Below are 21392 nucleotides of genomic sequence, written 5' to 3'. Positions count from 1 at the left end.
GTCAGACCATCTTCTGGATCTTTGCTGCAGCAGAACAAACTCAGCTGTGGAAGCAGAACCGATCTGAAGCTTCAGACTGAACCAGTGAGTGGGTTCAGACTCAGCAGAATATTAATGCAGAAGCTCTGACTGACGTCTATTGTTTCTGTCCTCAGGTCTGAACTGTGGGAGGAAAAACTCTGCTGTTAAGAAAATTAACATTAACAAGCTCAGATCCTCTGAATGTATTCAAATGAGATGAGTTCACTGCTGCAGCAACGTCAGAAGAAACCAGATCAGCTTGTTGTTGAGTAAACGGTGGAGAACAGAAAGCTGAATGCTGTGGCAGCAAACCCCAGGAACCAACAGGTCCATGGTGCTGAGAGGCTGCTGTATGAAGTTCACGTAAATCTTCATACAGCAACATGCAACGAAACGCTACGACCAGAAAACGGAGCCCCAGTAGTGACTCAGCGTTTAAAAACTGCTTCATTGTGATACGTCATCATGGTCTGGAAACATGACTGACTTTAAACATCAAACGAGCAGACAGAGCTCGTTAGCAGCAGCTGATCAGACACAAACACGTCCTCTGAACAAGCCTCTGGGATCAAACGTCTTCAGGAACCTTCAGCACAAGTCCGGCCGGGTTCTGCTGAAGCTCTGTTGAAGTTTCTGTTTCAGTCCAACGCGCTTTATTGACCTGAATCATAAACTGCTGCTGCTGCTGCTGCTAAAGATCCACCAGAAGATTCAATTATTACATCACAGCTAAACGTCTTCTCAGGTCAATAAACCAGTCTGTAAACTATCTGCTGAACACAGTCTGATCGGGTCACCAGATGTTGGCTCTGCTGCTGTGACCTGGTCTGGAGGATTTATCGATTGAACACCTCCATCTGATATCCATCAATCATCCATTAACCCATTAATCCATTAACCCATCCAGTGAAGCGTCTTGTTTTTCCACAGATTAGTTCAGTTTCTGTCTCGTCCTGCAGACGGAGGAGAAGCTGTTTAATATCTGTTTAAATGTGCAGTTTAACTACCAGAATAACAGTTAAGATAATTAAGATACTCAAGATAATCCTTCATTAATCCCACAGCAGGGAAACGTGCAGCGATGCAGCAGCAACATGAGCAGAAACATAAATATGTAAGAACATTAATAGTAAAGTAAACATTGGTCAGATCCTTCTGTGTAGTGATTCAGGTATTTTGCAGGTATTCTATAAAAAGAATAAATATTGTCATCTTTTAGAGTCTTTAAATGTTCAAAAATAATAAAAGGCAGGTTGTGAGTGACGCTGCAGCAGGTCTTAGCTGTGGTTTTTATTACTTTACAGATTTTGTCCATGCGTTGTTAAATGTAGATGCTATTTCGGAAAATCACAGAAAAAAACACAATTTTACATGTTAACAATGAAATCGGGCTTAAATAAGAAAAACACTAAGTTTTTACTGTATTTAAATAATGAAAAATAACCTTTTAAAACAACAACTTTTTTTTTTTTAAAGAAAGCGTACGTATATAGAGGACTGTGGACTGTAATTTTACGTATTTTTCCTGTTTTGCTAAATTGCAGTAATACCTGAAAAAAATCACAGAAAAAATCATTAATTTACATAATAAAATAAAATAAAATCCACATCACAGATCTGTATTTGTACAATTTGTTTTTGCTTTTTTCAGTAAAATTACAGTTTGACTGTATTTAAATCAGTGAACTACTGTTGTTCTAACAGATACGTTCCATTATTGATAATATTTGAGTTATTTTACAGATAAACTATTAAAAAACAAAAAACTATTCTGTACATGCTGACTGAAGCAAACGGACCTGAACTGGAACTTCTGTCCAGGCCAGTGTAAACCAGTTTGACTGTATTTAAACCAGTTACTGTTGTTCTGCAGATACCTGCTGCTGGTTTCACTGATCTAACATCTCCTAGTGGCACCTGGCTGCTGACGTTCAGGGTTTTTACAGGATCATCTCCAGAGACGAAGCAGCTCTTTATTGGTTCTGCTGAGCGGTGCGGCTGCAGCGGGTCGCCGAGGTTAAAGCTGCCTCATTGATCCGCCGCCCTCGGCTCTGAACATCATCCATACATGCTATTGAACATTCCTCCATCTGTGTCATGTATGTTTCTGAAGCTCTGATGGAAAACGTGACCGATGGAAACACAGAGTTTCACCGTTTACATGAAGAATCCTGCAGTGACAGAACCACCAGCCTGCAGCCATAAAGACCAGTAAGGTCACAGACTTCTGCTCAGGTTTGATCAGGCTGATGAGAACCGTGAGCAGCATGTGGGACCGCTTCCTTCTGGTGACCACAAATAAAAAACTGACCAAAGCAACAAACTGCTCTGTTGATCCCAGAGCTTTCAACCACATCTACAGTCCTCATCAGCTGAGATGTTCGAGAGAAGACGTCACGGCAACGAGGATGAAACTCGGTCAGGTGATGCACGATGACAAACATCTGAACAGCGCCGAGTTAAAACGTGTTTCAAATTATTTAAAAGGTCACAAGCTTCAGTTAACAAGTAAAACTTTCAAACAGCTTCTGGTTGTTTTCTGCTCCCGTCTCCTGGTCCTTCACTGTGGTTCATGTTTCTACATAAAGTCCTGCAGCTCTGAGGAACCAGAACATGGAGGAGGAGGAGGAGAGAGCTCGGAGACGTCTTCTGTCAGCAGAACCATGGAGACCAGGACATCGGTTTGTGTTGCTTTGTCTCATGTCTAGTTGTTCGCTCTCATCTGTTGTTGTTTTGTGTCTCTCTGTGCTCATGTTGAACTATCTCCATGATCCAGACGTTTCCTCTCTACTCATCAGCTGAAGAAAGATGTTCCACCATCAGCTGTAGAAAGATGTTCCACCATCAGCTGAAGAAAGATGTTCCACCATCAGATGTTCCACCTTGCTGCTATTGATGTTAATTTAGAACTTTTGGCAGCATTAACAACCACTAATCACCTAATTGATAAGAGGAATGGATGACTGTGGGTCTGTCCGGTGCTGATGCTACCGTCTCAGTGAGCAGACAGATGTGGACCACCACGTTAACGCCGTTACGCAGGTCTGTGGGAAAAATGCTCAGAAATAAATAAATGTGTCATGAACCTCCTCAGAACTAAATAAATGAGTAAATAGTAAAGGACTCAGACTGGAGGGTCAGTCTCAGGTTGTGACCCCTCCATCCACCCCCACCTCCTCCCCGTGCACCTTCACACCACCTCCTGCTCCACCTGCTCTCTGCTGACGTCATGCCAGCGGCCACTAGAGGTCGCTGCCATGGACACCTGATGCTCACTAAACACAACTTAGAAGCTGCTGTTTGGACTGACGCATCAACAGGTGTCCAGGTGTGTTTCTGAAGCCGCTGCATTAACGTTATGGTCAGACAGAACCAGAACCAGAACCGACCCGCTGCTTCCATCTAGAACTCCTTCATTCTGAACCTTTCTGCGCCAAACTGCGTCTTTAAGCTGCAGCAGCTTCACCAACTTGTCCCACTTCCTGACACCCTGCAGCCCGCTTCACCTCCCGCAGCCCCCGGTTCCGACCGGCGGCTCTGGGTTACCTTCTGGTCCACGATGGAGCACGCCACCTCCCGGACCTGGCTCAGGCTGAGCTCCGCGGCGTCCAGCAGCACCGGTTCCCGGCTCAGACCGATCTGGATGTGGAAGGAGATCACGCCGCCTCCGTTCCCTCCCCCGGTGCCGCCGCCGCCTCCCCCGGTGCCGGAGCCGGAGCCGGAGCCGCCGGTCCCCGGTGAGAACGGCAGCGGGCTGGGCGCACGGATCAGCGGAGGCGCACTCATCGGAGCCGCGGAGTCCAACTCTGCCACGGAGCGACCGGAGAAGTCACGACGGTGGCCGGTACCGGAGGAACGGCGCGTCCAGGTGGAACCGGAGGAGGCGCAGAAGTCCGGAAAAGGCGCAAAGAGCGGACAGAGAGTTGAGGAGAGGCGGAGAGACGGACGGTGACACGGAGGGAGTTCTACTGACTACATGACTGGACCGGAGAGAAACCGGAGAGAAACCGGTGAGGAGGAGAGACACGGACGTCAACGGGAGGAGGGGAGGAGGGGGGAGGAGGGGGAGGAGGCGTTTTAATTCACTGTTCGGTTAAAGTGGGTCCATCACGGAGGCGTTCAGGTAACCCCGGACAGTAAAGGTTCTGGTAACCCGGACAGTAAAGGTTCTGGTAACCCGGACAGTAAAGGTTGAACATGTCAGAGTTCAAAGTGCAGTCCAAATGATCAGAGTCCAATCAGTCATTATTGATTCTGTATCAGTAAAACGGACTTAATGTCTGTCTGTTATTTTAGATGATTAAAGGACTTTTGTTTTTGAATTTTATTTAAAAATATCAGCAAATAGAATTGTAAAATATTTCAGATCAGTTTTTAAAAACTTTTTTGTTTTTGTTTTTGTAATCTTTCCATCAACTGATGCAACAGTGAAAAACCAAACAAACATGAATTCAGTTCAGCTAAAAAAAACAAGTGACCTCATCAAATAACAGACAAGCAGCAACAGAAGAACATTAAAAAATAATCATACTAAAAACATAACCCAAAAAAGCACAAATTACTAAAAATGAGGAATAAAAAATAAAAAAGTACAAAAGAAAATCTGGTGAATAATTAAAATTACTTTAAAAAAGACAAATATTAAAGTAAATATATAAACACATGAATAATGAATTCATAAAACAACAACACAAAGGGAAAAATAGAAAATATGAAACACAAACTGGGGAAATAAAGAATCAAATGTAAATAGAAGGATGCAAAACAAAGACTTGAGTTTTAGTTTCCCCCGATGGAGCAGATCCTGTGAAGAAAACAAAACATTACAAACTCAGAGCAGCGCCTCTGTTTTAATCAGCTGAAATAAATCATGATGGAGGAAAAGTGAATTTGTCCCCCAGCAGAGGTCCGGTGGTACCAGCTGCTCCTCTGCAGCTCTTCCACTGATTCTATCATCGTGTCTGAATCCCAGCTGGGATTTGGAATAAAGTGAATCTGTTTCATTTATGAGCGATTCCTTATTTCAGTCTCATGCTTTACTGGCCTGAGCATGGAGGACAGGAAGCTGTGATTCAGAAAGAAAACCATCCGTGGATGTTTGACCACAATATTGAAAGCCTAGCGAAAGAAATCCTGAGTCCTGATTGGCTGGTCAGAGATGACCTCCATAAAGCCTCAGAGTTCAGTCTGAACACAAACAGCCGATTCACAGACGGTGAGAAACACAGTTCAGAGATGAAAACCAGCCACAGAGACGCTGAAGACGAGAAAAACTGAAGAATCACAGAGAAAACGAACAAATCAGAGAAAAACTAAAGGACACAACCACAAGGACAAGCAGGACGGCTAAACGAGACACAAACGGATCCAACACAGCGATAGAAGCAGAACTACCACAAAGACACTCATTTATCAGAAACAGACGCAAAACAGCCACAAAGAGACCAAGTGTGGCTCCTGGACAGATGATTGGACGGTTCAGTTACACCCCTCAGCTGCTGTGAACAAGCTAACAAGCTAACATGCTAACCTGCTGCTCCGACAGCAGGAAGTCGCTGCTCCGTGTCACAGTGACTTGAAGCGAGCGAGCGGGCCGAGTGCGTTCTCACCTGTTGGCGCTGCGACACTCAGCGCAGGGCGGCGGTTGCTAGGCGACGCTGCATACACACAAAGAGGCTGCAGCAGCCGCCCACGCTGCAGATCCTCGCTTACCTCCGTCGCTGCAGAGACGCTGCCACGCGCCAGGCTCAGTCCGTCTGAGAGGCAGGTTCTGGTGCTGGTTCTGGTGGCTGAAGTTTGGGTCGTGTTGTAACAAACAGCGACTCAGAGTCAGTGATGAAAAGGAACCCGAATGAATGGAACAGCTTCAGTCCGTCTGGTATCGTCGCCTCTCGTCTGCGGCTCCGGTTCTGAGGTCCGACCAGGTATTGTCCTACAGGTGAGCTCAGAATCATCAGGTTCTGGGGTCAGTCAGTACACAAACGGCTCCACTGGAGGTCAAAGGTCACGGTTTCTAACCTGCCGTGGACTGTTAACGGGATGAAGGTGGATTCATGGTGTCTGGTGCTGATGAGCAGCCATGTTGGGGTCTCCTGCTGGTGATGGAACGTCTGACCTTGGAAGATGTTTCAAGGTCATGAAATAGACACTGTTTGTGTATGAACCCACAAACACAGTCGTCCTCAGATGTGTTCACAACCTCCCATTAAAGACAGAAACAGCAGCTTCAGTCACTGGAATCAGCTGAAATGACAAAAGTCAAAATAAATAAAAATCTAATGAACATCATGAGGCTGGTTTGAATCGTGGTTCAACAGAAATATTGTAAAACAACAACGAACCAGCCTGATGGGACCCGTGAACTAACATCTAGCTGAACAACCGTCTGAGCCAATCACTGCCATCAGGTGTTTCTGTAACTCTCAGTCAGACTTCTGCACCTGTTGACAGGTGTTCTGGACCACTGCTCATCAGCAAAGGCCTGTCATTGGTCCAGGACTGTTTTATCTGTTTTTTTAAATTGTTCTTTTCAACCACAATTCCAAACCACTGTCTTATTTCACTAAATTAGAATTCAGCAAATGTTTATTTATTATGACTTTTTTCCAATTTCTACTTGTTTCAGTGACTGTTGTGGATTCTGTCTTTTCGGACGGGGATGAACAGATCTGAGGACGGCTGTCGGCCTCCCATTGAGGCTGGACCATGTGTCCTGGGGGATGTTTCACGGCTGTAAATGTTGATATCATATTTTAAATAACACGTAGACGTGGACAGAACCCGTTTCAGCTCGGACAACCAGCGACCACGACTAGAGACAGAACACGGGTTTAGTGGTTCTGACGGGCCGGCTGCGTCCTCCACTGAGGTTCTCTGGTTTCAGAATCACTGTCACTCCTTCAGTCAGAATTAAAGCAGATTTTACCACAAACTGCAAAATCTCCTTCACGGTGTCTACGTTTCATCAATCCAGAAGAAAAGCAAAGAGTTCAGCCGTAGTGTCAACGAAACTCTAAATGTGTGTCTTCATTTCAATCACTGTGTTTTTGTGTAGTTGTGTGTCTCCTTGTGGTCACTTCTTGTGTCTTTTTGTCTATTGTGGGTCTGTTTTTAGTCATCGTGTGTCTCTCTGTGACTGTTCAGGTGTTATCGTCCTGTTTCTGCTCATGTGGCATTTCTGTGGACATTTTGTGGGTTTCTCGTCATGTTTGTGTTCATTTTTAGTCAATCCTCCGTCTCTTTATGCTCGTTGTTTGTGTGTTTCGTTTGTGTGTGCTCATTTGTGTTTTATTCCTGTGAGGTTGAAGAGTCTTTGTTTGACACAGTTTAGGAGATTGTTGCTCATGTACACACTGCAGGACGTCCAGGGGGCGCTGCAGGACGCTGCAGGACGTCCAGGGGGCGCTGCAGGACGCTACAGATGCTGCAGATGCTGCAGATGCTGCGGACGCTGCAGGAGCTCCGGGAGCAGAGCTGCACTGGACCATCAGAAACCAGGAGGTCCTTAGTTTCTATAAACGAGCAGAAAATAAAAGCTCCTGTCAGAAGTGTGAAAGTGAGACAGAACGGTGTGAAAGCTGAAGCCGGACTGAGGAGGTTGAACTTCTTTCAGACACATGAGGCGCTTTGAGTCGTAGCCATGGAGATACTAGATCACGTGGGCTTCGTCCAAACACTGCTCGTTGGACAGTGAAGATCAGGTTCGCTTTATTGTCACTGCATTGAGTACAACAACAGTCAGGTGCAGCTTGTCAGCGCAAAAACATAGAAAAACTATGTAACAACGATATACAACATATTATATAAAGATGAGCTTAACCAACAAGCACGAGCCCAGAGGCAGCTGCATATTAACAATATGTTGTACTTATTATGATAAAGAGGCCTTTATGGCTCCGACAGCAGCTGGACAGAAGCTGTGTTTCAGTTCCTTGTCCTGGTTCTGATGGACCTGTACCGGCTGCCCAACGACAGCGGCTCCAACAGGAAGTGGCCCAGGTGGTCTGATCCCTTCAGGCTGTCGACTCTCCTGAGGCAGAAGGAGCCATGGAGGTCCTCCAGTAGGGGTACAGGCCACCCAGTGACCTTCTCAGCCATTTGGTGGCCATGTGGAGATCAAGGACACGTCGACACCGACTGCTAAACCCGCTGGTTTCTCTTCAGCAGAATCCAATTTGGTCTGAAACCCTGAGTTCATGTGGGCCAGGATCTGGTTCTGAATGAGGTCCGGTTCGAGGACCGGCGGATCCTCCCTGATGCTTCCTGTCCTCCAGCTGATCTGTGTTCTGGTGATTCACTGAGTCCAGCTCCAGCTGGAGTGATCGTCCTTATTTATAGACGTGAGCGGCGGCGCTGAGTCACAGGCTCCATGACGGACAAGTTTATTTGTGAAAGACGGAGGAGAGTCCTGATTGGACGCCGAGGACCTTTGGTTCAGATAGCGTCAGCTTTCTAACATTAGAAGAACATTTTACTTTCATAAAGTCAGAAGCAGAACAACTGAGATGATCTGTTTGGATCAAAGCCTCCAGAAACCAGCTGGAAGTGATTCATGTCAGGACCTGAACCTCCTCCTGTGTGTTTAACGTCCAGTCGTTTGATCCTCGAGTGTCTTGTTGCATCTCTTCTTGGAGTTTTTCATCTCTTTAGTCATTTTGTTCTTGTTTTGTCTGTTTTGTTTGTTGTTTTGGCTTCGTTGTGCTCATTTTGTGTCTTTCTGATCATTTTGATTTATCATTTTCATACAATGAGCATCTATTTGAGTCAGTTTTGATCTGATTTTGCTGATTTTGCATCTTCTCGTGGTCGTGTTGCCTCCATGTTCAGTGACTACACATTTCTTTGCTGCCTTTTTATGTCTCTTTCAGGAAAATGTGCATCTATTTGGAGCCGTTTTATTTTTTGGTGGTTTCCATGTTTGTGTCTCTTTGTGGTCATTTTATGTCTCTTGCTGGTCATTTTGTGTTTTGTATTATTTTGTGGGTTTTGTGGTTGTGTTGGATCTATTTTTGGTCATTTTGGTGTTGTTTTATGTCTCTTCTATAAAATGTGCTTTTGTTTGGGGCTGTTCTCAGTCATTCTGCCTGTATGTGGTCGTTTTATGTCTGTTGTTAGCTTTGCTGCTTCTCCGTGTTGTTGTTGAGCACCTCTCTTGTCCTTTTGTGTCTCCTGTTAGTCACTTTGTGTGTCTTTGGCTGCTGCGACTCACCATCACATGAACGTCTTCTGTTTTCAACTGAGTGACACAGACTCATGAAAGCTGCTCAGAAACTTTGTGCAGAGTTCAGTCACAGTGAATCCACTCAGATGCGTGTCATTGATCCTGAAGTCTGAGGGCTGTGGATGCTGCTGCTGCTGCTCAGACCTGTGATAAGATTTAATTCCCTGAAGCCGGCAGCAGCTCGGCTCGCTGCTCCGTGTGCACATAAATGATGAGTCAGGAAATCCTCCCACTCTGAGCTGCCGGCGCTTCCTCAACACCAACCTGCATCGAAAATAACTTCCACCAACAACAGCAGCTGAATTACATCCGTCTCCTTCAAACCACCTTCAGGTTTTTACATTTACTCACAGCCGCTCTCAGGTCACTTTAAATACGCATCAGCTCGTCGGTTCGTCACGCAGGAGGCTGAAAGAGGAAACCGAAGGCTGTGAACCTCTGACTGAACAGACCGACAACAGGCAGATACCGAAGAGACGTCACCGCAAGAGACGCAGCATCACACAAAACCCAGATAAAAAGGCAAAAACACAACCGAAGCTACAGGCAGACTGAAGGATACACAATAAAAACACAAAGAGATGAACAGACAGCGACGCTGAGACAAAAAAACATCTGCAAAAAATGACCACAAAGAGACACGAAGCAACACGATCCGACCTAAACAATGACTGGAAGACACAACACGATGCAACATGATGATAAAGACGCACAAAGCAAAGAGCAAAGAGATGCAACACAACGCAAAACTAGGGCTGGTCCGAATATTCAGGCCCAATGAATGATGGGGAGCCAGCATTTGGCTGCTGATGCTAGTTTAGGTTAGCCAAACACAACTGTGACTGGTGGTGGTAGCAGGGGAATATATATCCAGATACCACCACGACTGAATATTCAGATGTTGGGGTCCAGTTCTACTAAAACCCATCCCATCCATCCATTATCTATACACCGCTTAATCCTTATTAGGGTCGCGGGGGGGCTGGAGTCTATCCCAGCTGACTCAGGGTGAAGGCAGGTTCACCTGGACAGGTCACCAGTCTATCACAGGGCTACACTTAGAGACAGACAACCAAGCACACTCACATTCACACCTATGGACAATTTACAATCACCAGTTAACCTCAACATGTTTTTGGACTGTGTGGGAGGAAGCCGGAGAACCCGGAGAGAACATGCAAACTCCACGCAGAAAGATTCTGGTGCCCCCACCGGGACGCGAACCGGCAACCTTGTTGCCTTGTTGCTGCGAGGCAACAGTGCTACCAACTGCGCCACCCTGCAGCCCTACTGAAACCCAATCAGGCACAAAACGACAAAGAAACCTCAAAACAATGAGACAGACCGACAACAACACGTAAAACGTCCAATAAGATGCAACACAACCAGGAAGAGACACGAGTCGACTCCAGAGACATGACACGAGCACAGGACACTGAACGGTGAGCAAGATAAACAAAACACAAAGAGACACACAACCACAAGGTGGTGCAACACAACTAAAGGTCACAGTAGGGAAACAAGGATGTCAAACAGACAAAACCATCCAGAAGGAAAACAAAGAACCACAACACAACCTCAGACACGCAAACAAGGACAATAAAAAGACTGTTCACTTATTATTTAATGATTTAATGGTTTTGAAATGATTTTATAAGATTGTGGAACCTGTGATGGCTGCTGGACCTGCTGCTGCTGAAGTCGGTTCTGTGGATCTCTGGAGTGTAGGTCACTTTCCTTTCAAATTATTGTTTGTGTTGATCTTCTGAACAAAAAGGACGGTGAAGGAAAAACGACTCCCGTAGAAGATCTGTCCTCTGAGCTGTTAGCAGACATCATCCCATATAGATGAGCGCTCTCCTGTAGCCCCGACTCACCTGAGGACTCACCTGAGGACTCACCTGAGGTCTCACCTGAGGACTCACCTGAGGACTCACCTGTCTCATGGCTTGTTGTGGCTAAATGAGATGTGATAGAACTCTTGGTTCTGGTCGAGGTTGGACAAAGAAACTCAAGAAAAAGCATTAAATTAACATGAAAAACACCAAATGACCACAAAGTTACTGAAAACAGACAACACAATCACAAAACCACGACATGACCACAAAGACACACAAAACGTCTCAAAGTAGACGCGTTAAGATCACCACAGAAACACACAAAACCACCGACAGCGACACAAACGGACCACGTAGAAACACAACCGACTAGAATCAGACACAGAAGAACTAAAGCAGACAGAAACAACCCCAGAGACGCCACGTTCACACAAAACGACAACAAAGACACAAAAAGACCAAAACCAGGCAACGCTGCAGCAGCATCATGTGAAAATAAAGAAATGTGTTTAAAGTCAGAGTGGCTCCTCTCTGCTCCAACATGGCCGTCTGCCTCGCTGCACTGAGCGCGCTCAGACTTTAGCAACACCTCACACACACACACACACACACACACTGTCAGTTATTCACACACTACGCTTCACACTCGTGCACACACACTCTGTCGGGACGAACACACACTCTGACAGATTTGACACCCGTCGGTGCGTCTCCGCCGCCGCCTCCCTCCGTGGGTGCGATTCCCGTCACCGTGGGGTGTTCGAGACGCCGCGACGTGCTAAAAAGCCGCCGTCTCTTCCCACCAAACTTGTTGTATGTTGTTGTGCAAATGTTTGGAGGGAAGTTTGCCGACGGCGGCGTTCAGAGGGCAGTGGTGGGAGGCGGCCGCCAGGCGCCGCGGGACGCCCACACGTGTCAGCCGGCGGGTCACAGGCCACGCCTCCCGCTTCTCCCAGTCTGTCTTAATTACTTTCACTTTCTCAGAGTCTACCTCGCTTTCACACAGACACACAAACACGAGGCTTTGTTCCGACGCCATGTGGAAGCGCTCAGACTGTTTGTTCTAACAGAACTGAGCCGCAGCAGGTCAGACGCCTCTTTAATGTCTCCGCCTCAATATGTCTCAAACCTCCACTCTGCCACCATTCAGCACCAGGACCAGGACGGGGAGACACCGAGAGGCCACAAAGAGACACGAGATGACTGAAAACACACAGAAGACGAAAGAAAGCCTCCACAAAGACACGCAAAGCTACCACAAACTGATAAAAAACAACCGTACAGAGACACACAAGGGCCACAATGAGACACAAGACGACCACAAACACAGAAAACAACTAAAAACAGGCACAAAGACACAGAAGAGCCGAAAACAGACACATAAAAACCATAAAGAGACACAAACCGACACAACGGTGACCTCACACTCTGACAAAACCACGAGAAATATTAAAAAAAGGGACTGTTAGATCTGAGCTGCAGCTTGTAAACCTCCATCCATCATCTCTACACCTTCATCCTCACTAAGGGGGCGGAGTCTGTCCCAGCTGACTCAGGGTGAAGGCAGGTTCACCTGGACAGGTCACCAGTCTATCACAGGGCTACACTTAGAGACAGACAACCAAGCACACTCACATTCACACCTACGGACAATTTAGAATCACCAATTAACCTCAACATGTTTCTGGACTGTGGGAGGAAGCTGGAGAACCCGGACAGAACCCACGCTGCACGGGGAGAACATGGAGACTCCATGCAGAAAGATCCCGGGTGTCCTCACCGGGACGCCAACCGGCGACCTTCTAGCTGTGAGGCGCTAACGGTGCTAACCACTGAGACACCTGCAGCCCTGCTTGTAAACATGACACAGACTAATTTGTGAGCTGATCAGCTGATGGTCCTGAGCAGCACACGCACACACGCACACACGCACACACACACACGCACACACACACACACACACACGTTTCCTGGAGGTTTGTACAAACACTGATTCAGCTCCACGTTGCTGAACGACGACGTGAACGTTGGCTGTAAAGGTGACGAACCAGGAAGTGGTTTTATGTTCCGTCAACCTGCTTTACTGGCAGGAAGGACACACAACAGGAACACAAAGAGACAGAAAACGAACACAAAATACAAACAAAGACAGAACACAAGCACAAGGAGACACAACAGGATCACCAGCAGACACACAACCACTACAGAGAGCCAGGGAAGTACAACAACGACACGGGATGAACACAAAGAGACAGAAAGACACACAACAACCACAGTTATACAAACCAACATGAAGCAAACACACAGACACAAACAGTGACCAAAGAGTACAAGATGACTACACAACGGTGACAAAGAGACACAACAACACAACCACACAACAAAAACACTAACCTACGACCAAAACACACAAAACGACAGCAAAACGACAAAAAGTGACCAAAATGGCGACAAACAAACACAACAGAGACCTAGAGATGAACAAAGACACAACAACCATGAGGCTCACCTGGATCCACCTGCAGAGCTCACTTCCTGTCTGGGGCGTCAGACCTGAACACACTCCGGTTCCCAGAATCCTTCGGGGCTGCTCGTGTGGACCAGGTTCTGCCGGTTCTCCAGCAGAACCTTGTCCTCCCGCCGGCGCCGGTTGAGACGATTAAATAAAGACTGTTTGGTAATTTCTTCCGACGGTGGAACATATGTGGTGAGAAGACACGTTTCTCTGAGGACGCCTTTCGTTACGCGCTCATTCAGACACTTTAGAAATAAGACATTCAGCGTTTATCCACCAAACGGATCCTTTGAGGAGGTTGGTTCTGCCGGCTGAACGCTGACCAACTCCTCAGTGTTTGTCAGAGACATCAGAGCTGCAGCGACTCAGCTGTTAGAACAATCACAAACTGCTGAGTCACCTTTGACCAAACCGTCTGGACTCTGGTTTCAACTTCTCCTGGTTTCCAGACTGAACATCTCTGGACGGAACCAGACGTCTGCAGAGTTTCTGTGTTTGAACCCAACTGACTTCAAACTGAAACACATCCTGTAAAGAAAAGCATCAGACGCTAAAATCTGAGGAGCTGGAAGCCACAGCTTCAAATCGTTCTGCTCAGAAAATGACACGTAAAATAAAAAAGTAAAAAACTACTGAAATAATAATAATAATAATAATAATAATAATAATAATAATAATAATAATAATCAAACAGTAGTTTTCCTGTTCTTACTTAAACACTGTGACCATTTTATTTAAATCGTGTTTTTTGCAGGTATTTTTCATTATTTTTACAGTTTTTACATTAATAAAATAAAACATTTTTGTTTTGTTTGTTTATTGATTTCTGTGCAGTTTTTTAGTTTTCAGTTTGTTGTCTTTTAACAGACTTTTTAATCTGATGTGTGTGTTTTTTACAGCGTGTACATTTAGTTCTTGCAGCTCTGGAACTTTTTTTTTGGTGAGTTTTATTTTTTTTGTTCGGGGCCTTGAGTCTGTGACAATTTTTGATTGTTATTGATTTATTGTTTTCCAGAACTTTTCTTGTTTTGACTTTGCGGTGATGCTGAACCATGTTGTCTCGCTGATGTTCTCTGATTTTAAATTGATGTATATTTAATGCTGTTCTGTGAACGGACTCCAGGAAGACCAGCGACCGCCTGGTGGAAGCTAACGGGGATCAGGATAAAGAACAAAGAACACAGTGTGTTAAAGTGCATTTTAAGAAAAATTAAATAAGCTGAAGTTCTGACACTGAACCAGAATCAGAATCTTCTTCTCTGTGACTTTGTGCTGGAACCTGTTGAACACTTTTACACGTCGGCCCGTCAGCGTGTTATGACAACAGTTAGTAAAAGCTGATATCGAACCTAAACAGTGACACGAACACAACAGAGTGAAGTGAAGGAGCCTCCTGCCACCGACCCGCCGACCCGCCGACCCCGAGGCCTCACCTCGTGTGAAGGTGCAGCTCCGTATATGTTTGGCTGCAGAACCGTAAATGTGGCGGATCCTGCTGAGAGTTCTGCTCGCTGAGATCCTCCTGCTGCGATTCATTTATCAATTTACAAACAAGCGACACGTCTCACTTCACACCGACGCACACTGAGCCGACAAAAATTAAACTTTATGTGCCATAATGACGGAATAAAGGCTCTTTCTGCAGAGTATACGTTACCTGCTGTGATTGCAGAGACGTTAATTTATGCTTTTTTTGTATATAATGAATATTTAACGTTTTCACACAGCAGCGCTGCAGCAGAGGAGCAGCAGAGGAGGAGAAGCTTCAATCAGCCTTTATGAATGTTTCTGTGATTGTGTTGTGCTTAAGAAACAGACCTCCTGCTGCAGACGGGCACACAGCTGTGTTTACCGCACTTCAGAGGACTCACGGCGGCTTTAATTAGCCCTGAACATCCAGAAACTCCTGAACCTGGACCTCCGGCTAACCTTAACCTGGACCTCTGGCTAACGTTAACCTGGACCTCTGGCTAACGTTAACCTGGACCTCCGGCTAACTTAAACCTGGACCTCCAGCTAACATTAACCTGGACCTCCGGCTAACGTTAACCTGGACCTCCAGCTAACGTTAACCTGGACCTCTGGCTAGTGTTAACCTGGACCTCTGGCTAACATTAACCTGGACCCGTCTCAAACCTAACCCTCCGTCGTTTCATCGTCTCTGTGTTTTCTCGGCACTGGTGTCCTCACAACACGAGTAATACCTGCAGACACACACACTCGGCTTGTTTACAGACAAACATCGGATGTGAAATAATCATGTGGAGAAAAACAACATCTAAACAAGAAGCAACACGAGGATTCATGTGAGAGTGACTTCACTGTCGCTGTTCAGCTGTTCAGTCTTTATTCTACAAACAGTAAAAGAGTTTTTATTTGATTAGTTCTAAGTCTGTGAATGAGTCAAACTCAACAGTTTAAAGCCCACAGCAGCAGGACAGAACAACAAAACCTCTCCTGGTCACAAGCACCGTAATGTCTGGACTACTGAGACTGCTGAAAACAAGAAAACCAGGTGTGTACATATACAGGCTGCACTAAGCTGCAGGTGTCCACGTTGGAACATGAGATATTTACTCAGAAAGATGTTTCAACCTTTAGTTAAATACGTAGCGGTAACATACACAGATATGTACCGCAGATGCTTTTTTCTGAACAGTTCCTGTAACACGGCTGGTTAAGGAAATAAAACTCCAGCAGCCTACCAGTCACTGATCGTTATCTTCATCTTCCTCCTGCACTGAAACCACTAAAGTCGTCTTCTTCAGTGTCTTCAGGAGCTGAACAGCCTCAGAATCACTTCATCACTTCCTCAGTCTCTCTGTCATCGTCACTCTCAGCGTCACTTTGGTCTCGAGGCAAATTCGTAAAAATCCATAAATTAGCCGCATCGTTGTTTAAGCCGCAGCGTTCAAAGCGTGTGAAAGAAGTGGCCGCTTATAGTCCAGACATTACGTTAATCGTACTCAGTGAAACGTGCTGAGAGGCTGATCCAGACCCAAACAAGAACACAAACACACAATCAATACACACATGTATCTATAGATATATAGGTATAGACATGGACAGAAATCCGCTAAATAAAATAAACGATTAATGATGTTTCTGCTAAAACTGTCTGTGATCGTGTTTCTATCGATTGGTGCAAAACTAAAAAACTTCCTCAACTTTGAAAGATAAAAACGTTTTTCTGCTTTTTGAGGCGTTTTTTGTTTTTCTCTTTCTCAGTTTGATGGAAGCAGAATAACGAACACAAAGTCACATGACTGAAACATGGCCGACTACGTTCACCACGTCACTCTGCAGAAGTTCCGATTCTTCTTCAGCGTTTTTAAATGTTCAACAAACTTCCACTAAAAAAAAAAAAAAAAAAGTTTTCTTATTACAAAAAGTAATTTGTTCTTTTATGTTTGACCACAAAATTAAAGCCTTTCTGTATTTAAATCCACTAAAAATATCAGATATTCGTCATTATTTGAAAGATTTTTTGTACATTGAGGATGAAAAACATTTTTTTTTAAAGTGTAGTTTTACAGTCAAATGCCGTAAAAAAAAGAATTAATTTATAAGAATATGGATTTCTGATTTCTGATTGTCTGTAAATGATTATATTTGCTCCACAATATTACTGGATATTATCTGTAATTTTACAAAACAGGAAAAATCTTTAAAATACTAGATGAAAACATGATTTATAATATTTCAAGTAGTTTATATGAATAAAAGGAAATATCTGTAAAATACAGATTTAAGACAATAAAACTGTGATTTTAAAAAAACAACAACAACAAATTAATTTGAGTAAAAATACAGACTTTTGTTGTGGACATTAATTACAGTTTTGGCTTTTTTATTCTTTGAATGCTTTTCAGGGGTTTGACCAGATATTACCTGTAATTTAACCAAACAGTTCTCATATGATCTCCCATCGGTCGGTCCTCATTACCGTTCAAATGACAACGAATATCTGGAAATAACAACCAATAAAAATAAACAATTATTTCAGCAAAGACCGGATTTACTTCTTTATGGATGGAATTGATCAGATTGACTGTTTTTAGCGGCCGGCCGGTTTCTTTATGTTTAAATCTAAACAAAGAACCAGAAGAAGAAGCAGCGACGCACATCTGCAGCCGCACAGCGACACCTACAGCAGCAGTGCTAACGAGCTGCTCTGTCTGACAAACAACTTTAATTAGCTGCACGTGTGTGTGTGTGTGCGTGTGTGTGTGTGTGTCATTAGCAGGCTGAGGACACACTTGCAGACGTCCGTTAGCTTCTATCCTCCACTGTGTTTAATATTAATGAAACTGATTGATGAAGGAATTAAAACGCACCAGTTCGTCTACGACATAAAACAATATTTATCAGAGGAGTCGCTTCTCTGACGGGAGCTTTGAGCGATGTTGTGCTCTGATGCAGCGATTAAATCTGATTCTATGATCGTAAAATTAGTTTAATAATTCCAAAAAAATTCTGCATAAACAGCAGTTTTTAAAGTGAACTCCTTGATTTTCATTTTCAAATGTGCTAATTTACTAAAAATGAACTTGGTCCAACTGAACGGTTTTCTGTGGTTTTATTTACTTATGTATTTAATCACATATCGCGTAGTTCCAACTAGTATTTACTAGTACTAAAATACTACTGTATTTTAGATATATTTGTGTTACGTACTTAATTAATAAAACATTTACGCAACAGTTTGAATCATTTGTTTTGAGTTCAGACGACTTCAGCCAACAAACTGAGTTCAGTGAACCAGCTTTCCATCGACAACTGAGAGTACGTTTAATTTCTTAAAGATTAAAACCATAAACACAAGTTCTTAAGCTGATGACTCATAAACACAGAGTTGTCCCGACTAGTTTTTCAACAGTAGTTTCTCTACTATATGACAACAAATAAAAAGCATCGGGTCTCTGTGAAGGAAACCTCTTGTTGTGCTATATTACAGCATATTTTATAAATGTAAACTTCATCCTATAATTTATGTCATTCATCCATCTCTAACCCGTCCTCTGACTTCACATCTGCTCCTGTGTTCCTTCATGTGTTCTCTTTTCTTCTCTGCAGCTGAAGGTTTTCCACCACAGTTTGTCAGAATTCACAGCAGATTTTTTTTTGCATCTTTATGAGCTAAAATGAGACTTGGAGTTCCTCAGGGATCAACACTGGGTCCTCTTGACATAGAGAAGTAGATTATATTAAATAGTTGGTTAGTAAACTCACAAGATGGAACTCTTGTTGTGTTTTAAGAGGATCTTATTTTCAATGTTTTTGCTAATTTTTGTCTTCGTTTAAAACATTTTAATGCGTCTTCATTTTCATCAGAACTCTCCAGTGTGTAAAACTGAATCCTGTTCTGTAGCTCAGGTGCTGGTATTCATCGCACCAGTAAGACAGCAGCGCCACCATGAGGACAACGTGGACAAAGTCTTACCGTCAGTCAGCAGAACAGCTACCCTCTAACACCGAGCGTTTTCTTAATTAAAAACCTCGTTAGCGGATAAAGATGAATAATGTGAGAGCGGGGTCTGAAACTAAATCACCTTGTTGTTGTTTATTAAAGACTTTTTAATTCCCGTCGCCGATGGAAACGCTGCTCACGTTTCCTGCGCTTGTTGTTTTCAAAATAAACCTCCACCAGCTCCAATCAGCTGGCGGTGATTGAGCCAATCAACGAGGAGGCAGCCCGACTTCCCATGATGCCGAGCGGCCTGATGAGAAAACATGTTTGTGATGTGGAGGCTGGTGTGAATAAAGAACAGCCTCGTCTGCCGCTTTGTGTTTGGTTGGTGTGTTTTATGATTGTTTACTCGCCTCTGCTGCTCCACACACACACACACACACACGGGTTGTGTGTTGGGTTGTGTGTCATGTTGTGTGTTGTGTACACTTATTACCGCGTGTTTGCACGACATCCTGCGTGTTTCCTGCTCGGCAGTGCGTGTGTGTGTTTGCTCTTTACACACCTTGTGTTGTTTTTGCGCATACGTGTGTGTGTGTGTGTGTGTGTGTGTGTGTGTGTGTGTGAGTGCAGGCCATCAGTCCACAGACCGCCACACTCAGTAATAGAGCCCACCGGGACTCCAACAAGTCTACAGTTGCTAGCTGTAAATTGACCTGTGTGAGTGTGTGTGTTACTGTGTGAGTGTGTGTGTGTATGTGTGTTACTGTGTGTGTGTCCTCAGAGAGATGTAATAACTGTTATCTCTCCCTGATGGTTTCACCTCCATCCAGTAATAATTAGAGCTTCACTGTTCTTCAGGTCAGAGAGTCACTGGAGCAGAGCGACGGATCGTCAGACGTCAATCTGAGAATAAAACCGAAGCTGCTCTGGTGGATCTTCACCCTGTCCAGGACCTTCATGTTTCCATACGTAGAAGGTCTTAGAAAGAAAATGTGCAAAATATCTGTTGGTGTTCATGACAGATTTTATGTTACATACATTTTCTGATAAGTGACACGACAAATGTCCCTCTTTTGATATTAAAAAAAATCCTGTACCTGTCACCTGTCACCTACAGTCCTGACCCGGGTTGGACGTCCCAGTCGGTGGTTTCTGCTGTTTTACATCCAGAACTGACAGGAGGAGGAGCTGGGCCTCACCAGGTCCATCCACCTTCTACAGCTGCTTCTGCTGCACTCTCACATCTCACTCAGACTGAATGTTCTGCTGTAGGAGTGAACACAACAGTCTTCATGCACTTGAACCTGTCCACAGCTTGTCTAAAAGTACTCACAATGATTTGAAACCCGTTGAAAATTCCTTAAAATGTATCCAGACTGAGAGAGAAACATCTGAAAGTCCAGAACGACTCAAATTAGTCTAAAAATGACTTAAATTGTTCAAAACTACTCAAAATTTGTTTCAAATTGACTTTAAAACTCTAAAATGTCCAAATCACGAGCAAAACTCACCAAACGTTGTTTTGTTTTGTTTTTAACATTATTTGTATGTTGTCTATATACTCATATGTCTGTTCATTATTATGTATGATGGACAACTTTATGGTTCCGACACATGAAACTATTATTCACTAAACATTAAAAATAATAATAAAATACAGACTAGTGAAAATGCAGAATGAATTTTACTGATGAGAATGAGTGTTTCTGTTATTTTACAGTGTGTTTAGCATCACAGCGACCAAATCCTGAGTTGTTTTTTTGTGTTTGCAGCCTGAACCAGTAAAACGCTGCGATACGTTCCCATCAGCAGAGCAGCAGTGGCTCTCTTCAGCCGACTTCATGGCGGTTCGATTGGTCAGATCTGATTGGTCGCCGTCACCTGAAACGAGGTATGTGTGTTTAATTGCAGCAGCTCTGTTGGTTTCACGTCTGCAGTTTGATGCTTAATTGGTGCTGGAGGCTCATCTCGTTAACTCGACTCTCATCTGCCTCCAAACAGCCTCCAACCAATTACTGCCTCCATGTTTACGTCCTGCTCACCGGCTTGTTCAGACGAGCTTTACTGCCCAACACGTAATTAACTCCAGGATTGACAAAGCAGCCTGTCGTCACTGTGATAATCCAGAATCTGATGAATTCAGGCAACAGATCATATTCACGTTACACACACACACATGCACACAAACACAGCATACCTTAAATGTATAAAAATAGGTAATGAAAAAAAATGAAGTCAATCTACTGTTATTTCATGATGTTGCCTGTTTTGTTTTATTACAGAAACTATCCAGAAAAATCACAAAAAAGATTAAATTAACTGTTGATGGTGAAAAAAGAAGAAGGGTCACAACTAGGAATAACATCAGAACATCTACCCTCTAAC

General features: G+C 44.2%; 1 protein-coding gene across 1 annotated transcript in view; it reads right to left on the bottom strand.

Moving 5' to 3' along the window:
* Positions 1-3807, bottom strand: part of prkd1 (protein kinase D1) — a 53498-nt gene extending 49691 nt beyond the window's left edge. Inside the window, exon 1 of the mRNA XM_008284887.1 lies at positions 3568-3807. Within this exon, the coding sequence (XP_008283109.1) occupies positions 3568-3807 (240 nt within the window). The remainder of the gene's footprint in view (positions 1-3567) is intronic.
* Positions 3808-21392: the final 17585 nt, after the last annotated feature.

Source organism: Stegastes partitus, unplaced genomic scaffold (assembly GCF_000690725.1).
Source record: "Stegastes partitus isolate 25-593 unplaced genomic scaffold, Stegastes_partitus-1.0.2 Scaffold378, whole genome shotgun sequence".
NCBI classification, from domain to species: Eukaryota; Metazoa; Chordata; class Actinopteri; family Pomacentridae; genus Stegastes; species Stegastes partitus.
This window is presented reverse-complemented; position numbering and strand designations above follow the sequence as displayed.